The 22,395-nt window shown below is 41.6% G+C and overlaps 1 protein-coding gene across 1 annotated transcript; it reads right to left on the minus strand.

Moving 5' to 3' along the window:
• Window positions 1-10,710: 10,710 nt before the first annotated feature.
• On the minus strand, window positions 10,711-21,686 carry LOC119306834. Its single transcript, XM_037582955.1, has 7 exons — window positions 21,516-21,686; window positions 14,143-14,229; window positions 13,802-14,047; window positions 13,514-13,681; window positions 12,137-12,190; window positions 11,874-12,020; window positions 10,711-11,161 (listed from the first exon to the last, which is right to left on the minus strand). The coding sequence occupies exons 1-7, from the start codon at window positions 21,684-21,686 to the stop codon at window positions 10,805-10,807; spliced, it is 1,230 nt and encodes a 409-aa protein (XP_037438852.1). The 3' UTR covers window positions 10,711-10,804.
• Window positions 21,687-22,395: the final 709 nt, after the last annotated feature.

The raw sequence follows: 22,395 nt of genomic DNA on the forward strand, positions 1-22,395 counted from the left end.
TTAATCCGTAACTCGGATTAAAATATTTTCAACATGAAAGTTGCTCAGAACGACGAGACGAATCCGGATACGCAGTCCGTTCGTCCGCCACACACCCCTAACCTATCGAACTCGCAACTTTCCCCCTCCGGCTCCTCTGCCCGGAAACACGAAACACCGGGAATACTTTCCCGGATGTTTTCCCCCTTCACCGGTATCACCTACTACCGCGTTAGGGCACACCGAACACCGCGTATTGCCTTGTTATATTTTGTGATGCTTTGTTTGCTCTGTATTCATTATTTCTTCCCCCTCTTCTCTCCGGTAGACTACGAGACCGACGCTGCTGCTGACCAGTTCGACTACGGAGTTGACGACCCCTCTCTCTTGCCAGAGCAACCAGGCAAGCCCCCCCCCTTGATCACCAGATATCGCCTATTCTCCTCTATACTGCTTGCATTAGAGTAGTGTAGCATGTTACTGCTTTCCGTTAATCCTATTCTGATGCATAGCCTGTCATTGCTGCTACAGTCATTGATACCTTACCCGCAATCCTAAATGCTTAGTATAGGATGCTAGTTTATCATCATTGGCCCTACATTCTTGTCAGTCTGCCTTGCTATACTATCGGGCCGTGATCACTTGGGAGGTGATCACGGGTATATACTATACATACATACATACTATACAGATGGTGACTAAAGTCGGGTCAGCTCATTGAGTACCTGCAAGTGATTCTGACGAGGGGGCTGAAAGGACAGGTGGCTCCATCCCGGTAGAGGTGGGCCTGGGTTCCCGATGGCCCTCGACTGTTACTTTGTGGCGGAGCGACAGGGCAGGTTGAGACCACCTAGGAGACAGGTGGGCCTGGCCCTGTTCGGCATTCGCAGATACTTAACACGCTTAACGAGATCTTGGTATTTGATCTGAGTCTGGCTACGAGCCTATACGCACTAACCATCTACGTGGGAGTAGTTATGGGTATCCCGACGTCGTGGTATCAGCCGAAGCACTTCAGACGTCAGCGACGGAGCGGCGCGCGCCGGATTGGAACGTAAGCCTGCTCTTGTATTAAGGGGGCTAGTTCTGCTTTCGGCCGCGTACGCAACGTGCAGGTGTGCTATGGGCGATGGGCCCAGACCCCTGTGCGCTTAGGTTTAGACCGGCGTGCTGGCCTCTCTGTTTTGCCTAGGTGGGGCTGCGACGTGTTGATCTTCCGAGGCCGGGCATGACCCAGGAAAGTGTGTCCGGCCAAATGGGATCGAGCGTGTTGGGCTATGTGGTGCACCCCTGCAGGGAAGTTTAATCTATTCGAATAGCCGTGATCTTCGGTAACAGGACGACTTGGAGTTGTACCTTGACCTTATGACAACTAGAACCGGATACTTAATAAAACACACCCTTCCAAGTTCCACAGACAACCCGGTGATCACTTTTCTACAGGGCGACGAGGAGAGGATCACCGGGTAGGATTACGCTATGAGATGTTACTTGGAGATGTTACTTGGAGATGCTACTTGGAGGACTTCAATCTACTCTCTTCTACATGCTGCAAGACGGAGGCTGCCAGAAGCGTAGTCGTCGACAGGACTAGCTATCCCCCTCTTATTCTGGCATTCTGCAGTTCAGTCCACCGATATGGCCTCCTTACACACATACCCATGCATATGTAGTGTAGTTCCTTGCTTGCGAGTACTTTGGATGAGTACTCACGGTTGCTTTCTCCCCCCTTTTTTCCCCTTCCTCTCTTCCTGGTTGTCGCAACCAGATGCTGGAGTCCAGGAGCCAGACGCCACCGTCGACGACGACCCCTACTACACCGGAGGTGCCTACTACTACGTGCTGCCCGCTGACGACGACCTGTAGTAGTTAGGAGGATCCCAGGCAGGAGGCCTGCGCCTCTTTCGATCTGTATCCCAGTTTGTGCTAGCCTTCTTAAGGCAAACTTGTTTAACTTATGTCTGTACCCAGATATTGTTGCTTCCGCTGACTCGTCTATGATCGAGCACTTGTATTCGAGCCCTCGAGGCCCCTGGCTTGTATTATGATGCTTGTATGACTTATTTTATTTGTAGAGTTGTGTTGTGATATCTTCCCGTGAGTCCCTGTTCTTGATCGTACACATTTGCGTGCATGATTAGTGTACGATTGAAGACGGGGGCGTCACAAGTGGTATCATGAGCTAGGTCTATGCGTAGTTCTCTATTGCACGAGTAGAACACAATTTGTTGTGGGCGTAGATGTTGTCAACTCTCTTGCCGCTACTAGTCTTATCTTGCTTCAGCGGTATTGTGGGATGAAGCGGCCCGGACCGACCTTACACGTACGCTTACGTGAGACAGGTTCCACCGACTGACATGCACTAGTTGCATAAGGTGGCTAGCGGGTGTCTGTCTCTCCCACTTTAGTTGGAGTGGATTCGATGAAAAGGGTCCTTATGAAGGGTAAATAGAAGTTGACAAATCACGTTGTGGCTTTCATGTAGGTAAGAAAACGTTCTTGCTAGAACCCTATTGCAGCCACGTAAAACTTGCAACAACAATTAGAGGACGTCTAACTTGTTTTTGCAGCAAGTGTTTTGTGATGTGATATGGCCAAAGTTGTGATGAATGATGAATGATATATGTGATGTATGAGATCATGTTCTTGTAATAGGAATCACGACTTACATGTCGATGAGTATGATAACCGGCAGGAGCCATAGGAGTTGTCTTTATTTTTTGTATGACCTGCGTGTCATTGAGAAACGCCATGTAAATTACTTTACTTTATTGCTAAACGTGTTATCCATAGTAGTAGAAGTAATAGTTGGCGAGCAACTTCATGGAGACACGATGATGGAGATCATGATGATGGAGATCATGGTGTCATGTCGGTGACGAGATGATCATGGAGCCCCGAAGATGGAGATCGAAGGAGCTGTATGATATTGGCCATATCATGTCACTACTATATAATTGCATGTGATGTTTATTATGTTTATGCATCTTGTTTACTTAGAACGACGGTAGTAAATAAGATGATCCCTTAAAATAATTTCAAGAAAGTGTTCTCCCTAACTGTGCACCGTTGCTAAAGTTCGTCGTTTCGAAGCACCACGTGATGATCGGGTGTGATAGATCCTTACGTTCACATACAACGGGTGTAAGACAGTTTTACACATGCAAAACACTTAGGTTAACTTGACGAGCCTAGCATGTACATACATGGCCTCGGAACACAAGAGACCGAAAGGTCGAACATGAGTCGTATGGAAGATACGATCAACATGGAGATGTTCACCGACGATGACTAGTCCGTCTCACGTGATAATCGGACACGGCCTAGTCGACTCGGATCATGTAATACTTAGATGACTAGAGGGATGTCAAATCTGAGTGGGAGTTCATTAAATAATTTGATTAGATGAACTTTATTATCATGAACAATAGTCTAAAATCTTTGCAAAATGTCTTGTAGATCAAATGGCTAACGCTCATGTCACCATGAACTTCAACGCGTTCCTAGAGAAAACCAAGCTGAAAGATGATGGCAGCAACTATTCGGACTGGGTCCGGAACCTGAGGATCATCCTCATAGCTGCCAAGAAACAATATGTCCTAGAAGCACCGCTAGGTGAAGCACCCATCCCAGAGAACCAAGACGTTATGAACGCTTGGCAGTCTCGTGCTGATGATTACTCCCTCGTTCAGTGCGGCATGCTTTACAGCTTAGAACCGGGGCTCCAAAAGCGTTTTGAGCAACACGGAGCATATGAGATGTTCGAGGAGCTGAAACTAGTTTTCCAAGCTCATGCCCGGGTCGAGAGATATGAAGTCTCCGACAAGTTCTATAGTTGTAAGATGGAGGAAAATAGTTCTGTCAGTGAGCACATACTCAAAATGTCTGGGTTGCACAACCGCCTGTCTCAGCTAGACATTAACCTCCTGGACGAGGCGGTCATTGACAGAATCCTTCAGTCGCTCCCACCGAGCTACAAGAGCTTTGTGATGAACTACAATATGCAGGGGATGGTGAAAACTATTCCTGAAGTATTTTCAATGCTGAAGTCAGCAGAGGTAGAAATCAAGAAGGAACATCAAGTGTTGATGGTCAATAAAACCACTAAGTTCAAGAAGGGCAAGGGTAAGAAGAACTTCAAGAAGGACGGCAAGGATGTTGCCGCGCCCGGTAAGCCAGTTGCCGGGAAGAAGTCAAAGAATGGACCCAAGCCTGAGACTGAGTGCTTTTATTGCAAAGGGAAGGGTCACTGGAAGCGGAACTACCCCAAATACTTAGCGGACAAGAAGGCCGGCAACACTAAAGGTATATTTGATATACATGTAATTGATGTGTACCTTACCAGTACTCGTAGTAACTCCTGGGTATTTGATACCGGTGCCGTTGCTCATATATGTAACTCACTGCAGGAGCTGCGGAATAAGCGGAGACTGGCGAAGGACGAGGTGACGATGCGCGTCGGGAATGGTTCCAAGGTCGATGTGATCGCCGTCGGCACGCTACCTCTACATTTACCTACGGGATTAGTTTTAAACCTCAATAATTGTTATTTAGTGCCAAGTTTGAGCATGAACATTGTATCAGGATCTCGTTTAATACGAGATGGCTACTCATTTAAATCCGAGAATAATGGTTGTTCTATTTATATGAGAGATATGTTTTATGGTCATGCTCCGATGGTCAATGGTTTATTCTTCATGAATCTCGAACATGATGTTACACATATTCATAGTGTGAATACCAAAAGATGTAAAGTTGATAACGATAGTCCCACATACTTGTGGCACTGCCGCCTTGGTCACATTGGTGTCAAGCGCATGAAGAAGCTCCATGCTGATGGACTTTTAGAGTCTCTCGATTATGAATCATTTGACACATGTGAACCATGCCTCATGGGCAAAATGACCAAGACTCCGTTCTCCGGAACAATGGAGCGAGCAACCAACTTATTGGAAATCATACATACCGATGTGTGCGGTCCAATGAGCGTTGAGGCTCGCGGAGGATATCGTTATGTTCTCACTCTCACAGACGACTTAAGTAGATATGGGTATGTCTACTTGATGAAACACAAGTCTGAGACCTTTGAAAAGTTCAAGGAATTTCAGAATGAGGTAGAGAATCAACGTGACCGAAAAATAAAGTTCTTACGATCAGATCGTGGAGGAGAATATTTAAGTCACGAATTTGGTACACACTTAAGGAAATGTGGAATCGTTTCACAACTCACGCCGCCTGGAACACCTCAGCGTAACGGTGTGTCCGAACGTCGTAATCGCACTCTATTGGATATGGTGCGATCTATGATGTCTCTTACTGATTTACCGCTATCATTTTGGGGATACGCTCTAGAGACAACTACATTCACTTTAAATAGGGCACCGTCTAAATCCGTTGAGACGACACCGTATGAATTATGGTTTGGGAAGAAACCTAAGCTATCGTTTCTAAAAGTTTGGGGATGCGATGCTTATGTCAAGAAACTTCAACCTGAAAAGCTCGAACCCAAGTCGGAAAAATGCGTCTTCATAGGATACCCTAAGTAAACCATTGGGTATACCTTCTACCTTAGATCCGAAGGCAAGGTCTTTGCTGCCAAGAACGGATCCTTTCTGGAAAAAGAGTTTCTCTCGAAAGGAGTAAGTGGGAGGAAAGTAGAACTCGATGAAGTACTACCTCTTGAACCGGAAATTAGTGCAGCTCAAGAAAATGTTTCTGTAGTGCCTACACCGACTGGAGAGGAAATTAATGATGATGATCAAGGTACTTCGGATCAATTTGCTACTGAATTTCGTAGGTCCACAAGGACACGTCCACACCAGAGTGGTATGGCAACCCTGTCCTGAAAATCATGTTGTTAGACAACGGTGAACCTTCGAACTATGAAGAAGCGATGGCGGGCCCAGATTCCAACATATGGCTTGAAGCCATGCAATCCGAGATAGAATCCATGTATGAAAACAAAGTATGGACTTTGACAGACTTGCCCGATGATCGGCGAGCGATAGAAAACAAATGGATCTTTAAGAAGAAGACGGATGCGGATGGTAATGTTACCATCTACAAAGCTCGACTTGTCGCTAAGGGTTATCAGCAAGTTCAAGGGATTGAATACGATGAGACTTTCTCTCCCGTAGCGAAGCTTAAGTCCGTCCGAATCATGTTAGCAATTGCCGCATACTATGATTATGAGATATGGCAGATGGACGTCAAAACGGCATTCCTTAACGGTTATCTTAAGGAAGAGCTGTATATGATGCAGCCAGAAGGTTTTGTCGATCCTAAGAATGCTAACAAAGTATGCAAGCTCCAGCGATCCATTTATGGGCTGGTGCAAGCATCTCAGAGTTGGAACATTCGCTTTGATGAAATGATCAAAGCATGCAGACTTATGGAGAAGCGTGCGTTTACAAGAAGGTGAGTGGGAGCTCTGTAGCATTTCTCATATTATATGTAGATGACATACTTTTGATGGGAAAGCTGCTTACATATTAGGCATCAAAATCTATAGAGATAGATCGAGACGCCTCATAGGTCTTTCACAAAGCACATACCTTGATAAGATTTTGAAGAAGTTCAAAATGGATCAGTCCAAGAAAGGTTTCTTGCCTGTTTTGCAAGGTGTGAAATTGAGCTCGGCTCAATGCCCGACCACGGCAAAAGATAAAGAAGAGATGAGTGTCATCCCCTATGCCTCAGCCATAGGATCTATTATGTATGCCATGCTATGTACCAGGCCTGATGTAAACCTTGCCGTAAGTTTGGTAGGAAGGTACCAAAGTAATCTCGGCAAGGAACACTGGACAACGATCAAGAATATCCTGAAGTACCTGAAAAGGACAAAGGACATGTTTCTCGTTTATGGAGGTGACGAAGAGCTCGTCGTAAAGGGTTACGTCGACGCTAGCTTCGACACAGATCTGGATGACTCTAAGTCACAAACCGGATACGTGTATATGTTGAATGGTGGAGCAGTAAGCTGGTGCACTGCAAGCAGAGCGTCGTGGCGGGATCTACATGTGAAGCGGAGTACATGGCAGCCTCGGAGGCAGCGCATGAAGCAATTTGGGTGAAGGAGTTCATCACCGACCTAGGAGTCATACCCAATGCGTCGGGGCCGATCAAACTCTTCTGTGACAACACTGGAGCTATTGCGCTTGCCAAGGAGCCCAGGTTTCATAAGAAGACCAGGCACATCAAGCGACGCTTCAACTCCATTCGCGAAAATGTTCAAGATGGAGACATAGAAATTTGCAAAGTGCATACGGATCTAAATGTCGCAGATCCGTTGACTAAACCTCTTCCGCGAGCAAAACATGATCAGCACCAGAACTCTATGGGTGTTCGATTCATCACAATGTAACTAGATTATTGACTCTAGTGCAAGTGGGAGACTGTTGGAAATATGCCCTAGAGGCAATAATAAAAGGATTATTATTATATTTCCTTGCTCATGATAATTGTCTTTTATTCATGCTATAATTGTATTATCCGGAAATCGTAATACACGTATGAACACATAGACCACAATTTGTGCCTAGTGAGCCTCTAGTTGACTAGCTCGTTGATCAACAGATAGTCATGGTTTCCTGACTATGGACATTGGATGTCATTGATAATGGGATCACATCATTAGGAGAATGATGTGATGGACAAGACCCAATCCTAAGCATAGCACAAGATCGTGTAGTTCGTTTGCTAAAGCTTTTCCAATGTCAAGTATCTTTTCCTTAGACCATGAGATCGTGTAACTCCCGGATACCTAGGAGTGCTTTGGGTGTACCAAACGTCGCAACGTAACTGGGTGACTATAAAGGTGCACTACAGGTATCTCCGAAAGTGTCTGTTGGGTTGACACGGATCGAGACTGGGATTTGTCACTCCGTATGACAGAGAGGTATCACTGGGCCCACTCGGTAGTGCATCATCATAATGAGCTCAAAGTGACCAAGTTTTTGGTCACAGGATCATGCATTACGGTACGAGTAAAGTGACTTGCCGGCAACGAGATTGAACGAGGTATTGGGATACCGACGATCGAATCTCGGGCAAGTAACATACCGTCTAACAAAGGGAATAGTATACGGGGTTGATTGAATCCTCGACATCGTGGTTCATCCGATGACATCATCGAGGAGCATGTGGGAGCCAACATGGGTATCCAGATCCCACTGTTGGTTATTGATCGGAGAGCCATCTCGGTCATGTCTGCATGTCTCCCGAACCCGTAGGGTCTACACACTTAAGGTTCGGTGACACTAGGGTTATTAGGAAGACTTGTATGTGATTACTGAATGTTGTTCGGGTCCCGGATGAGTTCCCGGACGTCACGAGGAGTATCGGAATGTTCCGGAGGTGAAGATTTATATATGGGAAGTTGTCATACAGACACCAGAAAGTTTCGGGGGCATATCAGTATTGTACCGGGGCCACCGGAGGGGTTCCGGGGGTCCACCGGGAGGGGCCACCCCTCTCGGAGGGCCTCATGGGCCGCAAGGGACAGGGAACCAGCCCCTGGAGGGCTGGGCGCCCCCCCCTTGGGCCCATGCGCCTAGTTTTTTGGGGGGGGGACCCTAGTGGGGCGCCCCCTTACTTGGGGGGCAAGCCCCCCTCCCTGGCCGCCGCCCCCCCTCTAGATATCATCTAGAGGGGGCCGGCCCCCTTCCCCCTTCCCCTATAAATAGAGGGGCGAGGGGAGGGCTGAACACCTGATCCAAGGCGCAGCCCCTCCCCTCCCCAACACCTCTCCTCCTCCGTTGAGTGCTTGGCGAAGCCCTGTCGGAGTATTGCCTCTCCACCAACACCACGCCGTCGTGCTGCTACTGGAGCCTTCTTACTCAACCTCTCCTTTCCCCTTGCTGGATCAAGAAGGAGGAGACGTCATCCGCTCCGTACGTGTGTTGAACGCGGAGGTGCTGTCCGTTCAGCACTTGGTCATCGGTGATTTGGATCACGGCGAGTGCGACTCCATCATCCCCGTTCCATTGAATGCTTCCGCACGCGATCTACAAGTGGTATGTAGATGCAATCTCTCTCCCATGACTCGTTGCTTAGATGAACTCATAGATGGATCTTGGTGAAACCGTAGGAAATTTTTTAATTTTCTGCAACGTTCCCCAACACTAACTATATTAACAAAGCCCGCGATACATCAAGATCGTGCCAAATCAAGAACACGAGAGGGAGAGAGACCGAGATTAAACACATAGCTACTGGTACAAACCCTTAGCCCCGAGGGTGGACTACTCCCTCCTCATCATGGAGACCATAGGGATGATGAAGATGGCCTTCGGTGATGATTTCCCCCTCCGGCTGGGTGCGGTAATGGGCTCCCAATTGGTTTTTCGTCGCTACAGAGGCTTGTGGCGGCGGAACTTCTGATCTAGGGTTATTTCTCATTGTTTCTCTATTTATAGGATTTTTCAGCATGGAATCACGCGAAGATGGGCCAATAGTGGGCCACAAGACACCAGGGCGTGCCTGGGGGGGATGCGCGCCCTGGTGGGTTGTGCCCACCTTCTGGCTCTCCCACGAAGCTTCTAGTGCCTCTTTTATTCCAAAAAAATTGTCAAAAAGTTTCGTTGCATTTGCAGAACTTTTATTTTTGCACAAAAAACAACACCATGGTAGTTCTGCTGAAAACAACGTCAGTCCAGGTTAGTTCTATGCAAATCATACCAAAACAATATAAAATTGTTGTAAACATGGCATGAATAGCTCATAAATTATAGATACATTGGAGACGTATCAACAACCCCAAGCTTAATTCCTACTCGTCCCCGAGTAGGTATATGATAAAAGAAAATAATTTATGAAGTGTGAATGCTAGCAAAGTGCATACGTTTGATCAATGATAACTTCAATCACTTTTCCTAGCATCATAACATCAATTCTTTCTCATAAAACTTTTCATGTTAAATTAGCAACCAATTCACATGTTATGGTTCAAACAATGAATTCTCTTGAAACCAACAACCTATATTCTTAGTCACCAAACAATTGCAATTCAACTTATTCAACAGAGTCTTAGTAAGAGCTCCACATACTCAATCATCAAGTGGGGAAAGACTAGCCTTTTTTATATTGTGAAATTGGTATTATATGACTCGAGGATAGAAAATACATGGGTTGCAAGTTTAAATTTAGAATCGTAGTTTGGGTATTGGAGCAGAAATCTAGAATCCCTCGTATGGAAATTTTATAGTTAATTATGGAGTATAATTTATATTATCTCAAGATAAATCACTATTTTCTCTATAAAATACTTGCCAAGTGGGACTCGAAAAATGAAAGGGCATCGTTTTTATTGGCAGGAGAAAGCTTCTTCAACGTGGCAATATTCTATGGAGAATGATAGAAAATATGTTTGGTCGATGGAGACGAAGAAAATGCTCAATCAGATAACATCATGTCCCATATGGGAACAAATTGCATTGAGAAGGAAAATGGTTTGGTCACTAAGATTTGCTAGATGTTTCTTTAAAAATATAGTGATAAGTACAATATTTAATGGGCAATTATTTTGAGATCTGAAAGTTTGATGTAAATAGGCTTATCCTTACCGAAAGTACATGATGTTTAGTTGAAGTGCCTATAGAGTTGTAACGACAAATGATGAAAGCCACTTATTACATATTCCCAAACATGTGGTGAAACATAAGTGCATATGTTACAAGCTTGTAATGCTTTTTTACATATCTTAGGAATCAAGTGGTACACAATAGTTGGGCATTGCATCACAACACGTACAGTTGTATTGGGGCCACAAGTAACACATAAAGCATTATATTACAAAAGGTATACTTTTCATGGGCTATTAATGTTATTAGTTCCCAGGGCCACCATAGTAGATGTAAGTGCCCCAGTCGCTTCCATAGACACCACCTTGCACATCATAACTGTTGTTCTGCTGAGCTATTAAGCCCACATCACTTGGCGGTATGAGAGAGTTGGAGGAATCTACCACTTGGATGTTCCTAATGTAACTGGCCTGACGGAACCCTTCATTGGGGAAGTGTCCACTACCCATATGTGTGGAAGTTTGGCCGACATCAGGTGAAAATACCTCACCACCCCACTGGACAGAGGAGGCACTATTTGCCAAGTAGGTGAAGATGAACGATGGCCAATACCCCACATAATAGCCCCCCACTTGCAGCCACCAATTCCCTCCCACCTTGTCCTACAAGCTAAAAATAGTTTACTACGAAATAACAAAATACATAATGATTAACACAATGTAGATGACTTAAGTTCCCAAGTTAAAGACGATACATCAAACTAATGGGCTAGTGTATCACAACACATTAGAGAGTTCATGTGCAACTATTTAAATATCTTACTAAGTTTAACTTACTTAATGTCAATGGCTAATATTTATTCATTTCAGCTCTAACCAGATAAGGAGGTGTAACTTCAAAGATACCTTGTTCAATAGCTAAATTAACAATGTTGCACTCGAAGACAAATATGAAATACGCATGGATACAACTGCGACACCATTTGTGTGCCAATAGATAGGCCAGGAACCACAATTGATAGAAAAAACAAGAGGACATTGGCATCGATTCTCTATGCCCATTCAAGAATTTGAGTTTGTGTGCCTAAGTTGAAGTATAAGTGAATTTCTCACCCTTTCCCATTAGCATAGGCTTTTGGTTTGAACTCATGTAGCTCAAAGCTAGATTTCTCGAGTTCTAATCCTAGCGACTGCTATAATAAAATAAATAATTGTGGCCGATTCCTATTTCCACTTCTAGATCTAAGGGAGAATGAACATGAGGAGGAAATGTTGAAGTAAGTGAATTCTCCCACATTTCCCCATCAGCTTACCCTTTTTGATTGAACTTTTCGGCACAAACAACTCAAAACTTAGGATTTAAGTGTTGTATTACCTTCCAAACTAAAATGTCGATGTCATATTGTGCGCCTCCATAGGTGGAGGTTGGGGAGATACTGCCACCAAGGGTGATCTGATTGTTTGTCTGGATGAACCCTGAGCAATGTAGGTTGTAACATCCTGTTGTTTGATACGCATCACGCTACAATATTCCACATAGTAGAAAAGTAGCATCTTGATGTTATTACCAACATTCCTAAAAGGAGGGCTTGAAATTTCTTCAAATTAAGATACAATTAAATATGTTGTTTATCTTACAGTCCAGTAGATGAAGAGTCTAGTATTTCTATCCATATATAGACCTGGGTATACCTGCAATGTTTATATAGAGGACAAAGCCATCAGCCACATTGAAAGTGATTGCACAACTTACTACACCATTATATATTGAATGATTAGGGAATAGATAGATAGACAGGGAGAGAGAGTGGGTGAGGAAGAGTGAGATTTTGAGGTTCTCCTTTAATCGCAACACATGAAAAAGCAAGACAATCTAAGTCTTTGCACACAACATGTTTCTCCCTTCCATTTAAATTATACAGATAGAATGAGACTTGCCAACAAGTTTGCTCATATGATAAATTCCCATGGAATCCATCTTTTCAATCCTTTTTCCAGCATCTTCGTCTTTTTGATTGAGTAGTGGTGTCCTATACCTTTTGCACAATTGATCACTCATAGAATTGAATGTTGCTTGCTTATTTAGTTGAGTCCCTTTAAAAATTCACCCTATCCATGGTTATATATCTAGGATGTCTTCTTAAGTTATTGATATAGTTTTAGTATTGTATATAATGTTGTCGGACATAAGAGATATAGGTACCTTATAAGATACTGAATAAATTAATTGTTTTGGATGAAATGAGGTCCACATTTGCTCAAAATTGATCATCCACCATCTTGTTATTATCATTGTCATGTGTTTCATGAATAAAACATATTCAATGATTGCAAAACCATAGAAAGTGATATGCTTATTAGTCCACGCTACATGCATACATGCATGGTTTACATGGTGGCACATTAAGGCAACGATCGGTCTTGAGCTGCTTGGGTCACAACCCTGATCATGCCATAAGATTTCTTTGATGAGTGTACCACTTTTTGACTCTTTATGGTACTATGGAACGAGTTCGGCTAGGGCCTAGCCCAATTCTGGATGTACTAGTGTGACACGCTTCATGTGAGTATACTTTGAGTTAGGGAGGATATGTACATACAGTTAGCTTTTTCTATATGTATATAGTGGGAGGGCTAGCTAATTTAGTCTCTTATTTATGGGGATTTGTTTTGTAGTATTAATATTAATAAGGAGGGAAGTGTGGACTTTATATGTAGATCTAGAGGGTTAGATTATTTTTAATAATGTTTTGGTGGGATAATGAAGATGTACATTAGAGGGTTACTAAAGATTATGTTCTATAATAGCACATGTGGACAATGTAGATATGCATTTAGAGGTTTATTTGATATTATTTTGCATGATATATCTCAAAGGTTGCTTTAGGTTCTTTTTGATAGCGACAATGTAGGTAAGGGAGATGACTACATAAATGTTACTTTAGATTATATTTCAGAGGTGGATTAATACATCATATATGAAAGTGGGTTTAATGTTTCCCTTTGAGGTCCGACCTGCCATCCAGCTTCAATGGTATTGAGGTCGTTGCCACTATAGGAACCCCCAATGATCCAGAGTTGTGTCAAGCTAAAGTCATCGGCCCTTGCAATTGTTGGTTTCCACAAATTGAAGCTGGCTTTGGTCCCATGGCAGTTATCAACCTGTGTAGATGCAATGGCATGCTGCTCAATATGAGCGAAAACAAATTTAAATGAGCACTTCCAGAATCAAATAATAGTAGTAATAATCCAAGAGGGAGATTATTTCTCATTTGAATGTGATTCTTAAATGGCTTTTTTTACCTGGTGCCCCGTCGATATATTGGATATTACTGGTTTATTGATTGAATCGAGGTTTGCGATGCTCTGGGGCCTCTTTTTGCCATACCTCTTGATGGAATTGGCCCTCAAGACATCCTCCTCCTTGGTCCGTCGGATTGGTATTGTGTTCTCAGGGCACTTGCCATTTTGATGCCATGTTTGGGTGATGTGATGAGGTGCGATGTTAGATTCATGATACATGCCTCCTGGATGGTAAGAAGGCTGCATCTGAATTGTGGAATCATTTGGGATATTGGAGAGCATAGCAACTTGTCAACAACCAATCGCGAAATGAAAAGGGAAATGGTGTTGCAAAGTTTTACCTGTATAGTATGGTTCTTGAGGAGAGGATGGTCGAATGCAGGTTGTTTGGAGATGTGCACACAGTCTATGATATCTCCATCTAGGCTCTATTAACTTATAGGAATCAGTGCTTGCAATTGGAGATAAAAAATAGAATAGTTCGAGCAAACTAGAAAACATTAGATCTTCACTACAATCTTCTCATAGACAATACATAATGTGGATTAAAATAAAAAAATTCTTCCGACAACTATAAGCAAACTCAATCAACCTTGGGATTTTAATTTTGTTAATAAAATAGGATTCCATATCTTAATCCAAAGCCGAGCAAGGCTTTCCTTTGTTCATCCGATGGATCATGTACGTACTATATCTCCGAGTATCCAAAAGACAACACTTGCTCGATACATTAATTTCTGGACATCATATTAATCAGATTGGATCTACATACGAACCACTTATCTTTCCAAACAATATAATATTTGGATTTTATAACAAAAGTTTGGTTACATTTCGATGTTAATGTTAGTACACGTGACTATCTTGATATGGTTTATTCTATGCTTGAGCTTGGCTTATGTCTTAGGCATTGAATAAAATTCACATCCAGGTAGGATGAAGTTTGATGGGACAACTAATTAAATGAAAAAAAAATCTAGTTTCAAATTGAAGTTTATCTATTATATTACTTTATTACTATACTAATTAGAGATTCCCTAGAAGTTCTTACATTAATTCGGGAAAGAAAAGCTAACCATCTATTTTTTGGGACCAAATTATAAGGGCTAAGATTTAATTCAAGCATAAAAATAGAAGAGTAATATAAAAAAAGTTTGATAGGTGAATCTGCAGTATACACAGAAGGAAAAGGCACATGTAAAGTATCTTTTTAGTGCGCGCGTGTCCTAACAACAGGAAAACAATTATCACATTCATAAAAAATGTGCAAATTCTAATAACCACAATATTTAAAAGGAGTTTACATGCATACATGCAGTTCAACTAAAGATGTTTTTACAATCCCTCCCGATTGCTAGGTTTATTTTTTGTGATTATGTTTGGCGCACTTTCCTGCTTCAGCTCTTCAAGATATAAAAATACAAGAACATGAAATAAAATAAATTTAGAGCTTGTGCTCTTTGGTGATAGTACACATAACGCAATTGGAAAACATGACTCACCTTGCATGTTTTATCAAGGATGATGGATGTTGGTCCAGACAAGTTGATATTGACTAGATCATAATGATGGAAAAATATGCATTGGTCTTGCCTAACATAGGATTGATAGGTGGTAATCAAGGCTGGGTGTGGCACTTTAGTGGAAATGAGGTGCTTGCTTTCACCATAGAAGGCATGGCTCTGATACAACTGAACTTGATCCTATTTGTTTTCTTAGCTCTAGTACATGGTTCAATACTTTTTTTGACTATTACTAAAAAAATTCAGCTCTACTACTTTGTTCCAACACAGTTTATTTACTTTCACAGTCTATGTTTGATCTATTATAAATAGACCCAACAGTGAGAATAAAGCAAAGAGCTCTCCGTTCTATGGCACAAAGAGTTAACTAATAAACTTTGTATCTTCCGTACAAAAGATATGTTTAGATAGTCACATCTAAGTAATTGTGTCAACTAATTTAATTTATAATTGTCAATAAAATATGGTTGTACTTCATATTGATAGCACAAAGTAGCTTCGATAAATTTACTTGAGAACAAATATTAGTATAAATTATGTATGAAATTGAAAAAACATCATAACGACCTATTCGCTAGGACGTTTGTAAATTCACCACTATCACTAAATTAGCTACCAACAATGCTAAAGAAATTAAAAGAATATAAGAACTACATTACCTACTCATTCCATGGATCCACTTTTTTCATTTACATGTAATCCAAAATGTGCTTATTTCTACACTATGCTTACTTGAGTTGATAGTATGAAAAATAGGCTACTCAAAAATCTATCATGCAATTACGTGCAATTTTATATGATGAAATTGGAAATGCATAGTGTAGAAATAAGCACTTCAGGCCATGTCACACATGCCATGTGTAGGATATATCTATTATATATTGAGATAATAATATAAGATTAAATAAAGAGATTTGCTAGAAATTCTAACCAAGAAAGCAAAACATGATGCCATTGATGTGCATTTACCTCCATAATTAACTAACTTTTATCGGTTGTGATTACACATCAGTCATAAGCCATAGCTTGCATGGAAATATAAAAACCTAATTAGGCCCATATTGGACCAATAAGGAACATGTAATTCATACTTTTCTTTCGCGGCAAGCCTTTTCCCTTCGATTAATCTAGATCTTTGCAAGAACATGCATTCCTGTATGAATTGGTTGCAATATATTCAGATGAGGTTGTCGTATGGAGCATAAATATTTGGATGGGTAATACCAGGCTACTCTTGGGTAGTGTAAAATGTTTATCAAATATAAGTATCATAAAAAACATTTTCCCATGCATGGTTATATATTGAGGTGGAGTTTTTTTTCCATGCACGCATGGTTGCATATTGAGATCACATTTTGCATTAAAGATCCTAATTGGGTGGAGTATGAAATTCACAAAAGAGAAAAAAGGAAAATAGTTCATGAGGTGGCATGTGCGGTGAGATGGCATATGTGCATTTTGAGATTACACAAGTAGTTGGGATTACATACTTAGGTATATGGGATATATATCACCCTTATATTCTCAAAAACAATAATGGCCCATATAGTTAGTAGGTATTTGAACCATTAAACTTGCAATGATATTTCCAAAATAAGCAGTTAGGTCATTCCTGAATCCAAAATTTAACTCTTTGAACTAATTTACTTTCATGTACTAGCATATAACTATTGACGATTCTCACAAAACTTCTTGGAATAGCATGGCATTTAACTTCCACAAACTTCTTACTGATATGTCAACTTAACAAAAAATGGCTAGAACTAGAGAAAAAAGTACTCATTAACCGGGTAAACCCTTCTTAAATAAAAAAAATGATCTTAATTGTGTCATGCTACGGTTAAATACATGTGGGTATAAACATATTTAAAGCCACTAAATGTAATAACTTTTTCGACTAAAATTAGTAGAATTAGAGAAAATCTAAGGGGTCAACTAAGAACAATCACTAAGTACCTATGAATCTTCTAATATGTACTTAGATAACATCGTGAAATAGATGTTATCATAAAATATCCTAGTAATATGTGATAAAAAATCAATCGGATTATACATATGTGCCAGAAAAATGTTAGAGCAACCATATTTTACAAATATAATTAGACGAGATGACCGATGCTTTCTCTTTATAACATTAACACTACACGTTAGATCTAGAAACATGAAGTGAACTAGGTTGGATTTCTTGTAATTATATGCGAGGTTGATGGAACAATAATCCATACCATGTTCACATTCTTGATGCCAGCAAAACAGATAGATATGTGGGAAGATGTACATTGGCGGTGAAGCCTCCTAGATCGACGGTCAGGCAAGTGTTTGCACTAGGGATAACGACGACGGTCCAATAGAAATATACTAACAATTTGTGATGTGAGCCTATATCTTAGGACTTTATTAGTTAAAGGAATTTAGAAATAATTTGATAGAATCTTAATTCTAAAGAGATGTTCTTATATTTGATGTGTTTGACAAAGAGAGATCAAAGCCAGGACAAGCTATGGGTGAGATGCTCCATAGGTTCATAATTAGTATAAGTCCACACAAATGAGAACAATAGCAATACTATAAATATCATGCCAGCAAACTTATTTATTGTCAAGAGATCCTATCTCTCGCATTTACCTATTAAAATTAATTAAAGTTTGATGAATTTTAGTTCTATGGGATGGACAATCACAGCATAGAGCAGGAATTAAAAGTCGATGTCAATAATACTTCTTCTGTTTTTATAATACATTCCAGAAATTTTGCTATCGAATTTATCCCACTATGCATGTATAAGTTGGTTATCGAAACTGTATAAATGTAGCTAGTATAAATTATTTTCCCAAAAGAAATATTACTCATTTTAGCAACACAATCATGCATACAATAATGACAAAAATTCTCTTAGAGATTTCCATATATAGAATATCGTTGTGTTATTTATTTTTGAAAGTTCACTCAAAAGATCATCTATAGTGTTGTGCATATTCAACCTTGATGTTCTTTCTCTAAAAAATATAATACCCATTTTCATAATACACCATATTTATTTTATATGAAATCGGATATAATTAACTAGAAAAAAGCATGTTACAAAATCAGAAAACAAAAAAGGTACTTAAAATAGCAGGAAGACTCGACGTCCCATAGATCGTCACAATAGTTCTATTTTTCTGCACCTTATCAGCAGATGAGAATTTATAGATCTCCATAACTGGCATTATCATGATGTGAACATTCATTTTATGGACCCATATTATATTATACCAGACTATACTGAAAATATCTTCATAAATGCACCTAATCATCTCATGAGGATTGACCTGGAACTATTTGTGCCATGACAATTTTAAACTAGAATTAGTGTGATGGTATTCACATAGAAATATTTGATAGCTTGTAATATTTTATCTAGTAAAATATTTTTTTCATCATAGTAAGAATACTAATGATGATGCCAGCAAAATATTGTTTATTAATAAGAATCACATACTGCAGCAGTAGTGAATTTTTTCCTTGAGTATATATATGATGCTAAATATATATTTACACGCACACAAAAACAAATGATCTGTCTCTGGTACGAAAGATATTTAGCCTATATTATTTAACTAATTGGGTGATCCCTACTAACATATTTTTCTCAACATGCTACCTCGACATGCAACCATGTATAAGGAAGACCCACTTCAACATGTAAGTATGCATGAGAGTTTTTACTCTATTATGTTACTTATATTCAATAAATATTTTTTCCTACTACCAGTAGTCGAATTCATATGTATTTTCATTCATATGTATTCTCAACTACTACCAGTATGAAGAACCATGGCGCCAATGGAAACTAAGTTTGAGGTGGAGAATCGATGGAACAAGAAGCTTTGGGTTATGGCAGATACGGTGAAATATTTGTTGGCAGGACAGGGATGCTTCGTCGTGTTGCTGGAAATCATGTCAGCTAAGTTGGAATTATTATGTGATGGATTACAACTCACGGAAGATGATTTGGGAACCTCGAGCGTTCCATGCAGCCATACAAGTTCAGTTGGGTCGGACAAGATAGTGTGACACAAGTCGGTCGGTACAGAAGACGATGCACACGGGACCTTGAAGGCAACGAGGGGTGAGTGTGGGCTGATCATTTAACATGGAGTCATGTTGAAGGTGAAGCTAAATTTTGGAATACATCATTAGGTGCTGATTGAGGGGCTACATCATAAGTCGACAGAGAGTCGAAGCCTAGTTCAACGGGGAAAAAGCGATTGACACGTAGTTCGGACTGGAGCTTAGTGGTTTGATTGAAACGTGATAATTGTCATCGGCCGATGATGATTGGTGGTAATCTGCAGTGGGGTTTGAGTGGTGTGGGTTCGCGACCCTTGAGGCTCAACCGGGACAGTAGAGGCATGACACAGTAATAGTGGTGAAGCGTGCAGTATGCATGAGACATGGAGACGTGTCAGGGCTCTGGTGGTCATACATGTGGTGAGACAACTGTGAATTTTATTCGCGATGACGACAAGCAACGGTGAAATTCCTTTAAGTTTCAGACATGCGGTAAAGAAAGGGGTGCTGATGTTGAGTTTAGTTAACTCTTATCTATAACACCTAATAAGTGAGTTGTTCACTTTCACGCATACCAATGATTGGTGTGTGATGATATTGAACGGATACTCCAGAAGTTGGGAGCACAAACTAGGGTAATGAGAAACTAAATTTTTCTCGGGTGTTGACAGTGATCAAGAAAAGAATGGACTACAAGTTGCAGGTGTAGTCACATGGAGTATTGGAGTAGCAGCGGTACTCATGGTATAAGCTCAAGTCCAATGTATAAGGTGGAGTTTGTATTGTGTTTAGACAGGATATGGAATCGTGTCCTAATAGGACACCTATATGCTAAACCTCTTATATAATGAGGGGTAGACGCACGATATAATCTATGCCAACCAAAGTTTTGAATTTCGTTTTGCCAAATTTACCGGGCCTTGGCGAAATGGATGAAATTAGGTTTTAGACGAAAATGCCAAACCAAAATTTGAAATTTGGAACGAATTTGACCACAGTTTGGCAATTTCTTTGAAATAAACCAGAAAAAATATATAGAACAAAGTCTTTATCAACATATATATATGTAGAAATCAATTAACAGAATCCATGTACCAAAACATTATAGACCAAGAATTGAACATTATACACTCGACATGAACCCTAGATTAACACTCTTGTAGAACCTATGCACCAAGTCATTACGACCTCATGTGGTGGCCCTCCACGGTGTTGCCGCTGTCTACAGGGTCGCCCGCGTGCACGGGCGTTACCGCTGCCTCAACGTTCACCCTCCAATGGGGGAGAGAAGAAAGTGGAGGAGTGCTTTAGGAGGAGGAGGCTGGGCTGGGCGCAGGTGGAGCGCTGGAGCAGTAGGCTGGACGTAGGACCTGAATTTTTTGACCGGGTTACACTAACACCGGGCCAAACAGTATGGACGAATTTTGGACGAAATTCATTTTTTCTAGACGAAATCCAAAACTCTGATGCCAATATAATAGCACAGGCATGCAAGGAGAGCCGCCGGCGTGTGCCGGCGCCCGGATGGCAGTTGTGTGGTGTTGTGATGGCGTCACGGGAAGGAGCGCCTGTGGGGATGTAGCCAAGTTCGTTAACCTTGTTAACAAATCTCGGTGTTGTGCATGGTGTGATTGCTTGCTCCTTGGATGACGGACCAGGTACTTCGGATTACTTCTAACATCATCTAGTTCTATAAACTAGTCAGTACAAATCATGCATGTATGGTACAACCAAATTAACACAGGAATCGAAGTGTACGTTTTGACTACGAGGTAATTAAGGTACGGTGAAAGAGGGAAGAAGGAGACCAGACCAGCATATACCAAGTTGTCTCGTCTAGGTTTGGATATGGATTTATACCACAAACAAAAGCAAGCGGAATCTTTGGCATGATAGTGCATATTTGATTTGTTCTAAGACCAGTTATTATATAGAGAAATATATATATATATATATATAAAGATGTATGATACTAATTTACATCATACAAAAAAAATAAGTTGATAACCTTTTTAAATTTGGCCAGCACAAAGTTTAACACAAAATATACCTCAAAAAAAAAGTTTAACACAAAATAAATCAGAGCACGTATGTGTGACAAGATATAAACCTGAAGGTAGTTGGCGACACTTGTATACCTGAATGCTTGCGACAGGAGGCTTATTGAGCCGCCTGAGGAGGCTTCGCACCTCCCGCCGCCGCTGCGCTCTACCCTCCGGAGTCGCCGGCGCTGCTGCTGCCAGTCCCTCCAAGAAGACAAACGCGAGAGCCACGACGAGGGCGACCAAGCACGCACGCGTCGCTGCCATTGAGCGTCTGTTGAATATCAGAGCTAGCTAGCAAGCAACCAACCAAGCTCTGTTGGTATTGGTGTAGGTTTTGCTAGCTTCGGTTGCCGTGCTATATATACATCGCAGCGATGGAGAGGCGGCGAAGCATCCCGGCGTTTTATAAGGCCGGCCGAGAGTGCTCCGTCGCCGTATATTTTAGTTGGGAGCGACCGACCGTAGTGGAATACTGTACAAGGAATGACTAATCAGCAAGCGGACCCAGCTGGATTGTAGTACGAAACTATTGGGGTGCATGTCCGCGTCCAAATGGAATTCTTAAGTAGTAAGCCGCAGCTATTTCTTGGAAAACGATCATCCTCTCTTAGAGTATCTTCAACAGCGGCTGCAAAAACCCCACGCGCGTGGTAAAATGCGATTTTAGCGCCCGCGGGACGGTTTCGCACGCTTCAACGGAGGTGGGAAACTCAGGCATGCAGAAAACGATTGCGCACGCGGGAAAAAGTGGGTGGTCGCGCGCTAGATTTATCGTGCAACTTCTGGCGCGCCTATAAATTGTTGCGCCCTCCACGCGGCCTCCCATCGCACTCCACCTCGCCACGCGCTTTCTCCCTGCTTCTTTTCCTCACCTCGCTGCCGACGCGCCACCACCGCGCCACCATGCCGCTGCACGGCCGGGATCTTCGGGCTATCGCTGCGTCCGCGAGCGCCCCTCCGGCGCCTTCTACAT

The sequence above is a fragment of the Triticum dicoccoides genome, chromosome 5B (assembly GCF_002162155.2).
Source record: "Triticum dicoccoides isolate Atlit2015 ecotype Zavitan chromosome 5B, WEW_v2.0, whole genome shotgun sequence".
In the NCBI taxonomy this organism is placed as follows: Eukaryota; Viridiplantae; Streptophyta; class Magnoliopsida; order Poales; family Poaceae; genus Triticum; species Triticum dicoccoides.